Genomic DNA, 19,765 nt, shown 5'->3' with positions numbered 1-19,765 from the left:
TCTCATTTTTCCAAAACACTTCCTAAAGGTTCCTTTGATTTCATCATCATCCCCTTTGGCTAAAACAACAAAATACATGTAATAAATCATTATAACAACTTCATGAACACAAGTTATTCATGGTTTTAACAAAATATTTTCATAAGTTCAAGAACATCACTATTTTCGGTTTTGAGGAGAAAATGAGTTAGAAGGTGTTTTAGAAAATTTCAACGGTTGAATATGTTCTTGACATACTCATGAACAACAAACTTAAATCTCATCAACATCCATTGGTTGAATGTTGAGAGATCAAGGATTGAAGATAAAAGAAGAAAGGAGAAAAGAGAGGAAACATGAAGAGAGGTTTTTACCTTCTCTTAGAAAATTTTGCAAATGAAGAGTGTGGGAGTGAAGTGTGGAGTTGATGGAGAGAAGGAAATCAGATTTTCCTCCTAGGCAATCATGAAAAATCTCCTAGGGTAACTAATGATGATTTCATGAGATTGAGTGATGTGAGGTTTGCTTTATGGAAAGGCAAATCTCGCATCCCAATGCGAAACGACCACTTCGCGAGCACGTGCGATAAATATGCTCGAGTGTTATCGGCTAATACTTGATCGGATATTATAAATTGTCCGATCCTAATATCCGATTAGAATTTCGGATTTCAGCATTCCGAGAGAAAAATATTTAGCAAATAGGTATGGACTAGATCAGGGTCTATCTCGACTCGAAATGTGATTACGAAGCCAATGGTGCAATCAGAATTCGATTCCGAGTTACGGAACTCAAAAACCACTTTTTGAGCCGTACCGAGTGGATTTCAGCCCCGACAGTGGTTCAGAACCGACTGTCTCCGAAAATTACCAAAATTTAACACAAAATAGGAAATAAAATTACACGACTAAAACTCAACTAGAGTTTCGTCTAATTCTTTACTGAAAATGCCCAGAAATTCATTTTCTAAAATATAATAAATAACAATATTAATAAAATCTTATGTTACAAACCTTATCCCCATTGCAACTATGCTTACATAATATAGAACCCACTATCCAATTCATTGAAAGTTGAAACTCAAGAATTCCTTGACAAAAAATCGGAACAATTAAGACAACATCTAAAGCACCCCCCTTACAAAATTTCTGATGTGCCCATGAATATCAACGTTTGTATACGCAAATTTAATCATCTAAGTGTCAATGATCAATAGTTAAAACTATGACACAAAATTATCATTTATTTTGAGAAATGGGTCGCGACTTGGAACCTTAATGGTTCGAAAGATCAGTTACAGAGAAACCCAAAGCTTTTGCCGCCATTGTTTTTTCTGTGGCTGAAAGTCTGAACTAGATGGCACCGTATTAAATTCAGATGAAACCACATCAGTTGTTCCGTTCAGTTCTGTTTTACCTAGTCTTTTTAATAAACGTTGTTCTGTTTGAAAAAAACATATTTACTAATTATTTTCAGAAATGTTATTTATATATCGAGTAATAAAAGTATGCGAATAACTACCAAATGAGTATGAATGTATGATAAATTTGTTATAAAACCAAATTAAAAATAACTTAGATGACAAATTTTATATTTTATCATCATAAAATGACTACATAGCTGACATAAAACCAAAGCACCCAGGGAGACACAATGGACAATGAAATGGGCAAAAGCTAGTAACGAACTTGGAAATACTTAATCCAACAAAGTACAAGAATAATATATGAAATTTCTTTATACAAAAAAAGAAGAAGAGTAAATTACACTTAGATAGACTAAACTTTAATAAAATTATTATATATATCATCCAAACCTTTTCAAAACCAACACACATCATTCCTAATTATATATATATACATTACATTAACAACTCTTATAAGAGAGATGAGTGTAATTTCTTAAACAAAAAATAGTAATACATATAATTAAGTCAAATAAAATATGGTATAATGTGAAAACAATCCAAATGGTATAAAAGTTTATATTTATTACTCTTTTCATTATCTTTTATTCATTATAAACTGCATAAATAATCTTAAGAATATGTTTAAATTACTCTTATATTGTATTATAACTAATTAAAATAATAGACATCGATTCTTATACTATTTGAGTTTGTACTCACAATATACCATATTTTGTTTGACTTAATTATGTCCATCACAATTTTTATTTAAGAAAATTACATTTATCTTATAGGAATAGTGAGTATAATGTATATATATAATTAATGAATGTAAGTGTAATTTACTCTATAAAAAATATAGCATGCCCTCAAAATCTGTACATCCAGCCGTCTCAGATATCAACCCACCGTATAGATTCTTGAAAGGTCTGGAGACATGAGTTTTGATTCTTTTTTATTTTCAATATCAAAGATTTATTTGTATTTTCCTTTATCTTCAAACCAAGAATCTTTTCTAAGCTTCTTGGAACATTATGAAAATTGACAACAAAAAAAAGGTTCAATTACCGATATTTACTACACACCCCCCTTTGCCTAACATATACTCCCTCTACGATTCATTTTGTTCCACAGTGTTTTAAAAACCTAAAATGTAATTATGTATTTTTCAATTACATTCTCACTTATCAAATTCTTTTTCCGCCTTCTATATTTCTCGCACTCCTAATTATAAAAAATGTAGACGAACTAAATACAAGTAATTTAATCAAAATATGTCAAATTATATACATCATTTAATATATTTTTAATATATTCACAGGTTAAAAACATCATTTTTTAAGAAACGAGCTAATATATGTAACTATAATTTAACCTTTATTCATTTACAGTTCCAATATATAATAATATCACACCTAGCAAAAATAGATACGCATTATGTTTGGACCATATACACCTGATAAACTCTTAACATGCTTATTTGTAAATATTGTAGATTCTTTTAATATAATTCAATCTAAATAATGTTTTAAGAATACCTTGCTAGTTGTTCGGAGACTTGAAATTAGAGTGTTCTAAGTTTCAAAGAATCCAGCTGGACATGGTGAAAAAGATTGCGCATGGAGTTGAATGATTGGGCATACCATAGATGAGAAGTGGTTTATTATCCGTGACAAGCGGCGACTATAGAGGCAAAATAAGATCATAAAAGGGTTCTAAGACATCAACTGTCCTAATCGGTGTTCCATTTCATGTCTTCAACCAATCAAAATGTGATTTTTGTTATTTTTTGTTTTTATAATTTTCATTTTATTCATGTGGTAAAATGTGATAGGTTTGAGATAAAAAATAAAATATGGTTGGAGACTGGTAATCTTTGTCCTTCCATTATATTCTTTAAAGAATTAAGAGACATGTATGTAATGGAAATTGTGACAAATGATGGGCAACACGATCTAATTATTTTGGTCCCCAAAAGTGTAAATGTCAGGGGATTCTATTGGTTTTAAAATAAGATAAAATTGTCTATGTATTAATTGTATCATTCATTTTATATTACCAGTATATGAACGATGAATAATAAGTTTATTGTGTAAAAACTTCACATTAATAATGTATAAATGTTTAAAACTATTAAAATTAAAACAAGATTGTTGATTTAGATGAAGAAAACTTTGTTTTAGTTGAAACATGGACATTTTTCTATCATATTTTGAGTCCAATAAAAATATATTTTTTCTACAAAGTACTTAATGCAACTGAATTTTTAGAAACTTAATTTCTAAAAGTCAATTTAAATTAGAATAAGAGATCACAATGTTAATCAAGACTTAAGAGAATTTAGATTACCCATCATTTGACAACAACAGAAATTCACATTTGAACCAAGTCAAAAATTGGTAGTATTGTTATTGTGAGTCCAAGATTAATTAAGTATATAAACTCTAATAGGCCAACACGACGTAATTATAAGCACACCACAACTACAACTACAACTCAGAAGCTGTTTTCTTAATTTTTCCTCCTAAAGACATGACGATGTTGTGTGCACATTTGCCCCTTCCATCAATTCCTCAAAGTCTAAGCTTGACAGCTTTGCTGAATTCCTACCTTCTCTCATATTATATTATATGGATAAAATCGTGACTGGTTTGTAAAAATATGAATAAATAACTAATGCCAATATCCTCCTCTCACTTATTAATGTATTGAAACATAGTAATTAAATCTTCTTATTTTTAAGAATTTAATTTTTTCAAGGTAAGAGATACATTTACAGTATAAAATCAGAAATACACATTGCATCCAAAAAATTAGAAATAAACCAATGTTATGAGAATCAAGACCGGATCAGGCGATGACCAAACTTAAAAATGACTTTGATTTACAATATTAACTGAATGAGGGATTAGACCGTTTTTGAACCGGTTTAAACCACAATAATCCAAAAAACATACCGAACTAGTCACATAATATTTTAATAAAAAAATTGAATACAACTCTAATATTTGATTTTACTTTGGTCTAAGAAAAATATGGAGAAATGTTACTTCATTATAATTATATAAATTTTGTATTTATATATAAATATATCATAGATGATTATTTATTATATAGAATCTTTCGATTTAACTGATTAAACTTAGAGCTCTTCCAATTTGTTAATAATGATTATAATTACATGGTAGCCTTTAACACACTTATCAAAAAAATTGGGAAAGCTAATCTCATTATATTATGGTTGTTCTTCATTTTATGGTACTTGTACTTAGACAAAGTCGTGTAAATACGTGAATATAAAATAGGCATTGATTTTACTGTTTTCCTTGCCGCAGAACAAGGAAGGGAACTAAGTAGAAAGTGTCGTTTTAAATTGGTTCCCTTATAAGCTCTTCTCTTCCACTTACATCGCTCGCTAACATCCATTTCCGCGCACGTACATCACCTTCTCCTTCTCCTTCTCCTTCTCCTTGTTCTTTTTTAACTTTTACAACTTTTGAGTCAACATAAAAGAAGAAAACACAGACAAATTCATCACATCAAAGCTTTTGTGCTACTTTTGAACTTTACGAAGAAAGAGAGAAAATGGGAGGTTGTGCAACTAAACCCGAAGTTTTGAAGGATGACTCCGATGTTAAGGCACCTGAACCTGAACTTGAACCTGAACCATCAAAGGTAGACGTTGTTGATGAAACCAATGTGTCAGAAGAACCACAACCTGAGATCAATACTGGTGTTGATGATGACCAAACAAACAAAAGACGTTCCCTCAGCTTGTTGTTCAACAAAGAGGTATATACCTATATTCTCAACTTCTTTAGTTTCAACACTTTCTTTTTAATTTGTTGTGTATGTGCTGCCATAGAATGGTGTCTTTTTATTCACACTTTTCTGTGTATATCATATCCCATCATTTTATCTTTAAAGGAACTTCTCTAAACTCATAAGCTTTCTTGGGTTCAAGTAACTAATTAAAAATTAATTGAAGGATGAAAAGTTGAATTAAAATACTAAGATCAGGGGATAAATGTTTATGATTAGCTAAATGAATTGAAACTATAGGATGAAATTAACTAACTTGTATATTAATAAGTGTATAAAACTTAAAAGCTCTTATCCTACAAGTTAATTATTTTAATTGACTTATCATACCTCATGTACAAATGCAAATGGATACCACCATTTTCACTGCTAAGTTCCCTTTGAGAATTCCTCTAAGTAAAACTATTAACTTACTTTTATCAATTGGTCTATAATCAACTCAAAAGTGTTGCCAAATACACATAATTAAAATTCACAAAATTGAATCTCTTATGTCCATCTATTTTGGCTTTGCCCTTCTATGAAGATCACTATACTTCATTGCTTCTTCTTTATTTTTTTCTTTGTTTTTTAAGAAATTGACGAAATGGAGAATAGTGGTACAATTATTGGATTTGGATATTTGCTTTTCTCACTAATTAACAAATGAATAAGTTTTCTTGTGTCATTCCTTTCCCTATAAAGCAAAGCAGATCTTAGCATATTTTATCCTACTTTATCGTACCGATTCTTTGTCCACTTTTCTCTTAAAGACTTTACCCAACATATTATGACTTGAGTTTTGAAAAAATGCTTTAAAAATAGCATACGTGAAACAAAATGATATGCAAAAAAAGAAGTAAAGGAATATCATATTAATATTTGGTTGAGACATGCACTAAATACACTAGGCTGAAAAGTATTTAGTCACCTCAAAGTATGTCATTCGATGCGGGGGCCCTCTATTGACTAATACATTTTAGGATACAAAAACCTTTTACCACCATGAGGGTACATGGATCTACTTATTAGATTGCTTTTGGAAATAAGAGATTGACGGGAAAAAATGAGAAATTTTTGCAACGAGAATTCAGCTCCAAATGGTTTTTTGACACGTTAGTATTTGTTGCGGATGAGACTCAAAACATCAATCAACTCTAACAATCAAACTATTTTATAACTCTTTTTATTTTATTTTAAATATATTATGAGTGAAATACGAACTCATAACCTCTTTCACCTCATTACTTAAACCCTTATCATACCATCTCATAGCTCAGAAGACTAAGATAGTTAGGTTCTGTACACTTATTTTCACGCATATAATATATAGGCACAGCACTTAAACCACTCAAAAACGTGCAGGAGAAAAATAAGGAAAGTTGAGCAAAGAGAAGTCAATGGTTAGGATTCCAAACATGTATAAGAGTAAGCCAAACAACAACTTGTTTCATCGTTTCAATTTTATCAAGTGGTAAAAGAAAATAACCTGTTTGGATAAATACAACCAACAAGAAAGCTAGAGAGGAAAAATAAGAAATGATAACATAAGTATTAAATAATAATAATAAGTTTAGGATTTAAAAAAATAAACATTTGATACTATTTTTTACTAATATTACAACAACACTATTATCTAAATCATAGGTTTATGTATCAGGTACTGGTGTACATGTTCCTATTTTGATTGTTTAATAAATCATTTACAATAACTAACACAATAATGTTACTTTTTTACTCTAAAGGGTGTGTCACCATTTTGGTTAAGAAATTAATTTTTTATAGGATGCGTAGTTATCCATTCCAACAAGTGTCGTTCATAGGAATCGAACTCATAATCTTTTAATCATCCTGAAGTCTAGTGGGGTCTTACACTATTGTATTAATATTAGTATAAAGTTGGGTCTAATTCTTATAAACTTTTGTAGTAGTGTTATTTTTCAATTTTGGTTTTTAATTTTCGGCCTCTTGGCTTAGACTCTTTGCTCTTATCTATTGCATGGTTCCATGGATCTTAGTTTTCTAGTCTTCTACTTTTTCTCCATTGTACCAAAAAAAACTAGCTTGACAAAATGGAATTGGAGCCATGACAAGGAAATGAACCTACATATAATAACACCACATATAATAACACCTTGAGTGAACATTTGGATTCTAGCGATTGTTGCATGCATTAGTAATAATTAAATCACGGGTTAGGCTCACCTTCTTTTGTTGTTGCTAATAATAGGAAAATTTAATTAAACATAAAATTAGAAAAAAATGTCTATTTATTTGATTTTTTATTTTACACTTCTCAGCAAATTTTATCAACATATGACGTGGTAATTGTTTTTAGAGTAACAAGAATTTCCCTAAAATTTGAATTTTTGGTCGAACAAAGTTTTCCAATAAATTGGTCATGGGTTCATTAAATAATATAAAAATATAAGTTTATGTTTTTATTTTTATTTTCTCAATAAAATGAGACATTTTAATTAATTTAAGACACAAATAGGAATACAAATTAAGATAGAAGATCTTTATCCTCATTAAATAACATTTTTAGTTTGAATTAAATGGATTTATTATACATTTAATAATGTATAAGAAATGACAAAAGTCCCTTTTCATTGGATCTATGCATGTTGCATTAATTCTTCGTACTAATTTATTTATATAATTGATTGTTGTTTGTGTGTGTGTGTGTCAGAATGATGATACAAACGTTTCCACCGAAAATGACAAAACCGTAGTGGAGGAGATTGTGAAACAAGAAACATTAGAAGCCCAGAAACCTTTGGAGGATAGTAAAAGCAATGAACCCATAGTGAAACATGAATCTTCAAAGGCAGAAGATAAGAATAAACTACTAAACAATGAGCCTGTAGAACAAGATTCTCCACTGCTGATTAAGTTAGAGGAGAAATCTTCAGTGCAAAATGAAAGCAGTAAGCTTGATGAGGAAATAGCGAAACTGGAGTCAAAAATTGAAGAACTTTTAGAGGAAAATCAAATAATTGAAACACCAAAACAAGAATTCGTAGATGCTAAGGAAACACCAAGTCATGGTTCAAAATCTGATAAACCAGAGACTCTGATTGAAGAGACCAAAGTTACAAAGGTAGTTACTCAGCCTGAGGAGAAAGTAATTGAAGCTCTTTCAACAGATACAGGGTCTGTGCCTAAGATTATTACTGAGAAAGCAACACATAGTAGCAGAGAAGAGAAGAACCATAATGAAGTGGAGCATGAATCTAAGGCTAGTGATGCTAGCAACATTAAAACCTGAAATGGGTCTATGTTCAACATTTCACAATCTAAGATGTTCTACTATGAATCATAGGCCATGGCAATTTGCACACATTGTGTCAGATTTCTACCTATCCTTTTCAATTTCCAAATGTGTTATTATTTTTAGTTTTTTGAAGAGTTGATTTTCTGTTTTTGTTTGACATACTTATTTTTTTACATCCTGTTATTGATAATGTGGATTGTTAGCAAAAAAAATCGCCAATGTAATTTAATTTTATTGTGATTTGTAAGTGGTAATTCCATGAATCTTTTCATATTACTGTCATGTAATTCAATTCGTTCTTAATTATTGTAACAATGTTGTTGTTTCTGACGTGAATGGCACTAGTATAATAATGTAAAGAGCTGAAAAGACTATTTGATTTTATATGATTCATTTTATAATGCAATTATTAGTTTGCTATTAAACTTTATGCATACCCCAACTAACTGATTTGATGTGCTAAGCAACCTTCATTTAAAGAGAGGAAAAAAGGTGAGGGTTGAAAAGTTGTAGAGAAAGGAAACTTTTTCCGTCCTTTGATTGAGAAGAAAGTAAGATTGTGAGTGCTTCTAGTGAAAATAGAAGGAATAAAAATGTATGGAAGGAAAAATAATTTTTCCTTTGTATGGTTGACAAAGGAAAAGAGGAGGGGAAGAAAAAAATAGGTAGATCTCATGTTAAAATGTTTTCTTCTCAAATGTGAGAGGAATACACATGAAAAAATCATTTTGATAAGTTGACTAAAATACCCTTGTTTATTTCTAATTACTCTCTTTTCTCTTATTTTCTAATCACTCACTTTCTCTTTTTTTTTTCCTCAAACATCTTTTCTCCTCAAATGAGTTTATCATTAAAAAACAAAAACAAATAGAACTTTAATATTCTAATTCAGTTTTTTTTTTCATTTTCCAATTTCAATCTAAGAATGTATTTCTTTTCCCACTTGTTCTAACTTGCAACCCCTTTAATTTTTTATCTTTTATTATTATATATTCTTGATTCATTCCTTTTTTGCGATAGTGTATGAATGTTTTGCACAATAAAAAAAATACATTTATTTTTATTTTATTTTCAGTTTTAATTATGTTTGGAGAACTTATGATTTTTGAGTAATATATTTGTATTATTCTTTTTTAAAAGTGTTTTTCCTTTATTTTTTAATTTTACCCCTCACGTGATACACAAATCAATATATTTAGATTTTTCTACATAATATTTTGTCTATAAATGTGTTTATTTAGTATTTATACTTCTTGGAGTTAGTTTGGTCAAAGAATATATAGATTTCCTGTATTTTGTACATGTTAAAAACAAAGTTGTAACAACAATGTCGTAAATATAACATTTCTTATATGGGATGTTAATGTAATTTCATAAATAATTTTTCTTTCACTTTTTGCACAACCAAACAAGATAAGAGAAAATGTATAACTTTTGTTCATTCATTTTTCTTTTAAACCAAATAACTAATTTTTTTGACTCAATTTCCTTGAATTTTCTTTCCTTCTTTTTTTCCTTCTATTTTCCTTTCTAAATCAAACCGAGTATAAAAAAGCGGAGAAATAAAAAGTACATGAGATCCACCAAAATCATTTTTGTCCATATGTAAGGAGAAAATGAAATAACAAAAAATAACTCATTTAATTACTCTATATTATATTATACACATTTTCCACGATTATTTTTATTTTCTATGTTATAAATATTGTTTAAAATTATATTTACATATTTCTTACAATAAATTTTAAACTAGTAATTCTTAAATGTTTAATTACTAACAAAACATTTTTTCATATTCTTTTTGGTGTATGAATATTTTTGTTATTCAAAATTCATATCTACATTTTCTCTTTCTTTTCTCTTTCTCTCATATCAAAAATACAAAATTATACTTTATTTATCTTATTTTTGTCTCTCACTTTTCTCTTTCTCCATTATTTCACTTCTTTTATTTTCTACTTTTCAACCAAACAAATCATAAATCTTTTCAAATTCAATACTAACTACTAAAATTTTCTATTTTTACCATAGGAAGACAAAAGAACACCCAGGTATATAGGAGTCCCACAATTACCTTTTTGAACAACACTTTTAGTCTTTTACAAACCAAAGCACTCTATCTGTTAGGAAACAAAGGAACACCCAGATATATGACTCCCTCGTTGAAAATATTATATTTAGTTAATAAATTACAATTTCAATAGAACTATATATAATCATTAACGAAATTAATAATATTTTAATGCATAAAACTAACCAAAAAAATCTTATAAAAAATATGGTGTAACAATTCTGATTTGGTAGTACATAATTTCAAGCGATGTGGCTAGTTCTTTGTTCAATTAATGCGGGACCGGCCTTGCAAGACAAGCCACGATGAAGGAGTAATGAGATTCGTAGAGAGCTCTGACAAACTAGTAACACATTCATAACAACATTTATAATTCTAACTACTCTCATTGTTATTGTTCAATGGATATGTCAATGCATTCTATAATAGTTATACTAATCAGTATTGCCTTAAAGGGTATGGTCTCCAAATTGAGACTAAGATGTAAATGAGGCGATAAAGTGTAGGTTGATTTTTCCATACACCGTACTCAAATTTAAATCCTTATTGATTACTCCGGTGCATTTATGAACCCCGTTTTCAAATTCAATTCTGTAAATTTCAGTTTGATAAAATTATGTTTAATAAATCGAGTTTATTAAACTCAGGTCGGTCAATAACTCAGTTAAAATCAATGGTTACTAGTTGGTTCAATGGGTTACTGATTAGATCGGTTGACACAGCTTATACAAAAATTCTAAAAAATCATAATATTAGTTAATATTATTTAATAACTCCATATTTCAAATTTAAAAATATTACTATATCTAATTAAATAACCAATAAAGAATTTTTTACTATTATAAAATGTCACAAACAAGTTGGAAATGTTATCAAACAACATATATATTATGTTTTAATTGCAAGAGAAATTGTACATGAGTTTAAAATTTAATTAAACAACCAAAATTTTGCTATAATGTAAGTTAACAAATATAACTACAAATAAGGTATAATTTTTTCCATCTTAAAACAACATTGTTTTGGTTGTTTTTTAAAAAAATATTTTTTGATTGACTCGGGAGGTCCAATCAACCTGACTATCCGAATCACCAATTTTAAATTTAAATGAATAATTCAAACCGATCAGATGTCTGATTTAACATTGATTTAAAGGGTTGAGTTAAAGGAATTTTAGTAAAACCAGTTTTGTTTAGATTGTCCTCTACAGTAATATTTATAATGCAGCACAACTACACAATGAGAATGTAAAGAAGGGAGGGTCGGCAAGCCAAAAATAATTACTTATTATATATTTATTTATCTATCTCATGAAGAGTTTTTGGTTCTATTTTATATGTCCCATTTAAAAATTCAATTGTCTATTAATTAATTTTAATTTTACATTTATTTAACACCTTCTTGATATGCATAAGAAATTAATGACTGTATAGAGATAAATTTAAGTTAAATTACAATATTTTATTATATTTTTTAAAGGTGGTCGGAGTTTTAGTTTTTTTCCCGTTATTATGACTAGCGTGTGTCGTGCATGTCAACCCGCTTTCCCATCGTTTAGTATAGTTTGTATTTTATAAATTCAAATATAATTTTTTGCGCTAAATTTACGGTTGAATTTATTCAATTGGTCTAATATTCAATTTTTTAAATATACTTTTAAAATAAGAAGACAATAAGGATAAAATAAGAAAATAATATTATATGATTTTTTGGTAGAAATAAAAAGATATTGAGGGCAAAATAGGAAAACACAAATTACACCATGATAGGTAGTTATTTTGTGTTTTCCCTTTATTAATAGTATAGATAAAATTTATTATTTTAAAAGTGAAGCATAATCTTATTAAGCGAACAAATTTCTACTTCCCAGCCATAATTTGAGATCTTAAACCCAACGTCAAAGAAGCTGAAAAACTAAAATACTGAAGAGAAAGAAAAAATGTATATTAGTATATGGGTTTATAAATATTATTATATCATATATCATTTATTTTTAATCATTATAAATTTCAAAAAAATGATAGATAATATACAGATTATCTTAAACTAAACATGCATAGATATTACATTTAATATTCAATACGAATATGTTATTTTAAATAATCCTAATAAATTCCTAGACAGTCATTAAATTATAAAATAATTAAAATTTTAAAAAATAATGAAATAATTAATTATCTTGTTAAATGGATTTACATATAAATATTAATGCCAAATTAATACCTATAATTGAAGAAATGATTGACATTTTTCTTAATTAATTAATGTTCTATTAAATAAAAATTCATGTGTATTTGCATAATTAGAAAAAAGGTTGGACAACAAATTAAAGTATGGGATCTTGGATTAAATCATGGATTCTACTATATATAGAAAAATATATTTGTTAAAAGAGTAATATATTCTGTTATTAAATTGTTCAACTAATTTTCCTAACTACAAAAATATAACACATGATATTTATAAATTAATCATTAATAAATAAGGTATTATCTTTTGATAATTGTCACTTTAATGTAGGCAGAAAAATTAGTAAAATGATTTAGTAAGAGAATATATCATTTCTTTATTAAAATCGGTTAATGTTTAAACATGTGATCATATTTCAAGATATTTGTCTTTCATCTATCGTATGAGTTAATATGATAAAATATAAAAGGAATAATGGATGATTGCATTGAATAGTTTTGAATTGGAATATATATGTACAATTAATATAAAAATTCATAAACAGTCAGTAAATCTTTATCATTTATTTGTATCTTGTTTAATTTTATTTAAAAATCAATAATAATTTATATATATAATAAAAATACACAAATAATGTAAAATATTCTTCTAACCATTGATACTAATTAAATACATATTTTTCGTATAATTTTTTTATCGATAGGTATACTTCAAGAGGTAATTCGATTCAAGAAAACAAAACAATACATTTTCACGTTTTTCTACGAGGATATTATATTTTAACTTTACAAATAAAGACAAAATTGTATTGAAAGTTGGGGATAGGTATACTTGACGAGGTAATTCGATTAAAGAAAACAAATAAATAGACAAGTTTTCACGTTTTTCTATGAGCACATTTTAACTTTACAATAAGGTATAATTTACATTATTATTTGTTGAACTCATTAAATCTATACATATTAGTATATTACTTTCTCATAACTATGCACCATTTTTTTGGTGTTGGTTTGAAAAACCTAATTTCTAACTTAAATTACAGATTATTATAAGTTGATAATGTAAGAGTTTTATATATTATATCTTCTATTATTTATTTTGAATCATTAATGATTATTAAATAATTCAAAAATAGTATATAATACATTGACTATATATAAATCTGTATATTTTTAGTACATATATATTATACTCTTATTAAAATCAACTAACCAATAAAAATATGACAAACTTGAATATTTTTCCAATGTTTCCATGTTAGATGGATAAAAGATTTGAAAACATAACATGCACATTAATGAAACATGCCATTATTCCCAGCAGAAAGAAATGCTAATGATATGTTGCATCATTTTTAATAATGAGTTTAATATCTATGGATTGATAGTATAAAAGTTTGTCAACGAGCGTTAGTTCAAGTGGTACATGTTTGATTCCCCTTAAGTAATGTCTCGGGTTCGAGTCTTGTGGATGGAAAAATGTCTGCTGGAATAGTTAGCTTCACGTACCTGTAGATATTTCTGGCTCGGATAGGATTGCCTCTGATGCGATGATACTTGTGGGAAACAAAAAAAATACTATAAAAGTTTATATACAGTCCAATATTTTATATATTTTATTTGTATTACTTTTAATTGAAAATTAATCCTAACTAAAAAATAAATGACACAGTACTAATGTGAAAAATTTTATATTATTAGTACAAATATACATCCGGATGAGTGATACTCATCCAGTTTTATCCTTTCTGAAAAAACAACCCGATTTATCAAACATGAAAATATATGCTACTAGTTTCAAAGATCTTAATACTAATATGCCATCATAATTATATTTTTTCATTACAATCCTCTCAAACGAACTTCTTTTCAGAAAGAAAAAAAAGTAATAAATATTTTTTATCTTATATACCAGAGAGATATAATCGGGATGGGAATGAAGTGAGCACGAGTATAGTTGCTATTTATCCGCATCTCTACTTATTTGCAAATATCCACGTGGATAATAAGGCAAATTTCGAATTTAATTATATATTTATAATAATCAAATACTTATTATATAAATAATAATATTTTTATATAATAAATTTGTCAATACAAGTATAAAGATTTATATAGTCAATGCAGTTACATTGTTTTTTATGAGTAGTGAATGATAATTAAAAATGAATATTGAGTGGTATAGTAACAATATATAAATCTTTCCGAGCACATATTTTATACTTTTATTCTAGACAGATGATTCATTTACTTAAGAGTGAGTTTTTTAAACTTCCTAGTCATCAATTTTATTGACATATAATGATTTAGAACTACTTACTAATTAAAATCATTAGATTTTCCTAAACTAAATGACTAGGAGGAGTTCATGAATCTCTCATCTTTATTTTATTTTAAAATACTAATCGGAGTGAGATAGAGTTTTCAAAGATATTTTTTTTAGTTTATCACTACTTATATTTAATTATTTATTTATTTTTAAAAATCAAAATAATAATAATTATATATAAATCTATAATCACGGGGATAGATATTGGTATCAAAGTCTAAAAAGAAACTAACAATTATGATGATAAAGGTAGCCAACGTGGGATTATTTCCTAACACTTATTAGTATGATAAAGGCAGTAGGACTGTAGGAGCAACAATTAATTATAGCGTCATATTTAGGTAGCGCTTTATTTTCCCTATATATTGTCATTTCTGTGTCACATCATATCACAACGAAACGAGAAGATAATATAACAGAGAAGAAGAAGAAGAAGAAAAATAGAGCATAGAGATAATTAGAAATGGCGAAATCACCCGAAAACGAGCACCCACACAAATCTTTTGGTTGGGCTGCCACAGATACTTCTGGCATTCTTTCTCCCTTCCATTTCTCTAGAAGGTTCCCTTTTCACCTTCTAATTCCACTCCTCACTATTCTTAATTTTAACGTTCTTTCTTTTTCATAACTTGTTTAATTTTCACATGTCATTTTACACATTGTAATAATTGTGATTTGTTTTTGCAGGGAAAATGGCCCTGATGACGTTGCTATTAAAATCCTTTTCTGTGGTGTTTGCCATTCGGATCTGCATACCGTCAAAAACGATTGGGGTTTCACTACTTACCCTGTTGTTCCTGGGTACATACATATTTACCATCTTATACTATATACCTCTTAACCATATTTTACATATTTAAAAGCTAAATGGTTAATTGTTAATGTCAAATATACTAGTTCTGTTAAAGGACTAAGGATCTTTTCCTTTTTCTTTCTAAGTGGATCAAATCTTAGCCCAACAATACTTTATTTATCTCATAAAGATAGTTATTAAATTTTGGTTAAGAAGTTGATAACACGTTATTAAACACCTTATGTGACAAAGTATTAAAAAAATAAAAAAAATGTTTTTACTTTTACTTTTAAATTATTTTTAATAAAATAAATATACAAATTAAGGAAACTTTTTGTACTTTATATTCCAGTAATGAACTCTCCAATACTAGTAAAGGTGGAGATGAACTGGACTCTTAATGTTGAGCCTAAGGTTGTTGTATTTTTTTATCTCAATTCTTAAATAGACATAAATTCTCTTTGGACTTTAGTGTACCGGGTTGTTAAGAATAAAGGGGAAAAAACATTGTTGCACACATTTTCGCCACATCAACTTACATAGGCAGCACAATGTAGGGGTGTCCGTGTGTAGAACTTTAGTCAAAATCATTAAAAATTGTGTGGACATGTGCTGATCAACCGATGAATATATTACTTAACATTAAGGGTGTAGATGGATTATATTATAAATATATTATTATAAGAAGTTTTATATTGCTTACTATTAGAGTGGAGAGAAAATAATGTAATATATTGGAAGCAAATATCTTATTATAACTTTCACCAATTAGGCAATTAGTAATACCAATTATAAGCATACATGGGTCTTGGGCCTATGCCTGTGCTAGAGTTTGTAATATATAAAAATATATTGTTAGTCTTTCAATGTTGTTGGAGATATAGTCACAATTGGTTAGATCCCCTTAACAAACTATTTTGTCATCTTAGGTGGGTGTTTGTGTAGTTTCATTGAACAAAATTGACCTAGTTTTTAAATTCTCTCATACTTGAGTGATAAGTATAGTGAGGCTTGTATATATTTGTGCATTAGTCAACATTGCACATAGTAATACTTGTTGCTTATTAAGAAGACATCTTTGAGTGTGGCCTGCATTGGCTTTTGCAATTGTATTTTTCAGGCATGAAATTGTTGGTATTGTGACAAAAACTGGAGATAATGTGAAAAAATTCAAAGTGGGTGATAGAGTTGGAGTTGGCGTTATAGTGGAATCTTGTAAGGAATGTGAGTGTTGCCAACAGGATCTGGAGAGTTATTGTCCTAAACCTGTGTTTACCTATAACTCTCCTTATTATGATGGGACAAGAACCCATGGTGGCTATTCTGACTTTGTGGTTGTTCATCAGCATTATGTTCTTCAATTTCCTGAAAATTTGCCCCTTGATGCTGGTGCTCCATTACTGTGTGCTGGTATTACTGTGTATAGCCCAATGATTTATTATGGGATGACAGAGCCAGGTAAACACTTGGGTGTGGCAGGGCTTGGTGGATTGGGCCATGTTGCAATCAAATTTGGTAAAGCATTTGGTCTGAAAGTTACTGTTATCAGTAGCTCTCCAAACAAGGAATTTGAAGCCATTAACAAACTTGGGGCTGATTCTTTCCTTCTATCCACAGACCCTGCAAAATTCAAAGTAAGTGAAAATAAATCTTGAAAACGTTTGGAGGACTTGTTTCATATTCTAGGCTTTGCTTTTGACAAATTTACTGGTGCTTTACAATACTGGAATGGTAAGGATAAATAATGATGTTCTATGTGGTAGCAAATAATATATGCTTGAATAGTTAGAGCTAGAAATAGAGAGAAAAGTCATTAAAAGGACTTAAATATAAACCATGTTTCTAAAGAGTTGGTTTTTGACATAACACAGTGGTGTTATTCTTGCATGTAGTCAACCTCATCTAATGGGAAAATTGTTTGTTTGCTAGAGTTTACTGTTTTGTGATGACAATCTTTTGTCACTGTTTAAAAGCTTGGTTACTGACATAGTAGTGTAATAGAAAATTGCTTGAATTTGAAGCTGTGAATTGAAATTTGCCTCAACACTCGAAAACCTCACTTCCTCCCTGAGCTTGATAAACTGGACTAGCTGAACCATCCTATCACTGTTGAATACTTGAAACCAACCATGTTCTGCTTTTTCATGATAAACAATAATACAAGAATTGACTGAAGGGTCATTGAATTCTTATAATGATGACTTTGTATTCTTGTTCATATTATACGACAGGAAGCTATAGGGACCCTGGACTATATCATAGACACAATCTCTGCTGTTCATTCTCTGAATTCATTGCTTGCTCTACTGAAGCTGAATGGGAAGCTGGTCACTGTTGGGTTGCCTAGCAAGCCTCTCGAGCTGCCGGTCTTTCCGCTAGTTATGGGTAAGCCATATAATCTCTTATTTGATACAATGTGGTTTTATATGTTCCAAACAAGACTAGGTAAAAAGAACTTGATTGAAACAAGTTGTCCTTGGTAATAGCCCAAGATGAAAAAGCACCTGGTGTGTAATTTGTTTCTAAGAAGCTGCATGAAAGAGTATTATTGAACTATTACAGGTTAAAGCATGTCAAGATTCTATAAAATACCGTCAAATTTAAGTTGTGAAAAGATTTTCCAAAGCCTGGTTTGTTTTTTGCATAAATTTTCAGTTGACGTGTTTTCACTCATAATTATAAAAATGTCGATTACTCAGAATGACTCTCCAACCTGCACACATCTTATACCTTTAACTTATAGAAAGTTTGTGTTTGCTAGTAAGGATTATTGGAACTTAAAACTTGCCTATATTCACACTCTCATTAACCAATCACAATTTTATGAGTACAAAAATCAAATCATGTGAATGTGCCTATTGGAGTGTCATTCCCTTTACAATTAGATATGTATTTGGTCAATGAAATGTTGTATAATATGCTATTCCAAACATACAGGAAGAAAGCTTATAGGGGGGAGCAACTTTGGAGGGTTAAAGGAAACTCAGGAAATGCTTGATTTTTGTGGGAAGCACAACATAACTGCTGATATTGAGCTGATTAAAATAGACCAAATCAATACAGCCATGGAAAGGCTTGTCAAATCTGATGTCAAATATCGCTTTGTGATTGATGTGGGTAACTCCTTATCAACTTCATAGAGGCTATCATGATTTTTCAACTCTATGCATGTGGTGCCTTAGATGTCTCAGTATATTGGAAAACATAAGATTGGTGTTAGATGCCAAACTTTAGATATGAGGTCATTCTCTATTTTCTTCTGCACAATAGTTTGGACTCTTGAATTTATATTATGTTGCTTTATTTTCATGAAGTACTAATCTTATTTTGTGATTTTGTTTGCTATTTAATTTTGTTGCTCTCCTTTTTCTTTTATGTTTAACTTCACCCCCTTTATTGGATTCAGTGCTTCCAAATGCATTTGGCTAATACATTTTGCATACTGAGATTTTGTACACGGTTAAACCATTTTACTTTGTTGACATGATACATTTTATAAAGAACTTTGTTTCTGCATTAGTAGAAGAAGAAAAAAACTGTGAAGGTATATTTTTAATGAAACAAATTCCATTCAAGGATTTTGTTTCCTTTTAAATGATATAGCTTCTTAACATTAGGAGTGGCATTTTCATTTACTTCAAATTGAAGGTTGGGTCATTAACACAATAGCACATGACTCATTTCACCTACAAACTGAAGTTATTTCACCTCATTAAATTCATAATTTCTTAATATTGACTTTTATTGTCAAATTTCTTAAATATTATGCTAAAAGTAATGGTTTAACAAAAGTAAAAATATATGTTCCTCTGTCATGCAATCATTCCATATATATATTGTGAACTGGCGATGGTAAAACAAGTTCTGACGAGGGAAAAAAATATATTATTTTTAATATTGACAAGTATATTAATTATT

At 28.8% G+C, this 19,765-nt stretch overlaps 2 protein-coding genes across 3 annotated transcripts; both read left to right on the top strand.

Moving 5' to 3' along the window:
- LOC109361771 (probable serine/threonine-protein kinase kinX) lies at positions 4,847–8,741 on the top strand. Of its 2 annotated transcripts, XM_019607311.1 has the most exons (3): positions 4,847–5,179; positions 7,881–8,232; positions 8,338–8,741. In XM_019607311.1, the coding sequence occupies exons 1-3, from the start codon at positions 4,973–4,975 to the stop codon at positions 8,457–8,459; spliced, it is 681 nt and encodes a 226-aa protein (XP_019462856.1). In that variant the 5' UTR covers positions 4,847–4,972; the 3' UTR covers positions 8,460–8,741. The 2 variants fall into 2 exon arrangements, with proteins under 2 accessions (XP_019462856.1, XP_019462855.1); XM_019607310.1 differs by having other exon boundaries at positions 7,881–8,741.
- LOC109362744 (probable mannitol dehydrogenase 1) lies at positions 15,463–19,192 on the top strand. The gene is made up of 5 exons (XM_019608749.1): positions 15,463–15,615; positions 15,742–15,855; positions 16,968–17,481; positions 18,079–18,232; positions 18,785–19,192. Exons 1-5 carry the CDS (start codon positions 15,518–15,520, stop codon positions 18,985–18,987), a joined length of 1,083 nt encoding a protein of 360 aa, XP_019464294.1. The 5' UTR covers positions 15,463–15,517; the 3' UTR covers positions 18,988–19,192.

The sequence above is a fragment of the Lupinus angustifolius genome, chromosome LG12 (assembly GCF_001865875.1).
Source record: "Lupinus angustifolius cultivar Tanjil chromosome LG12, LupAngTanjil_v1.0, whole genome shotgun sequence".
NCBI lineage: Eukaryota > Viridiplantae > Streptophyta > Magnoliopsida > Fabales > Fabaceae > Lupinus > Lupinus angustifolius.
Note: the sequence above shows the minus strand (reverse complement) of the source record. Positions and strands in the feature narration are given on the sequence as shown.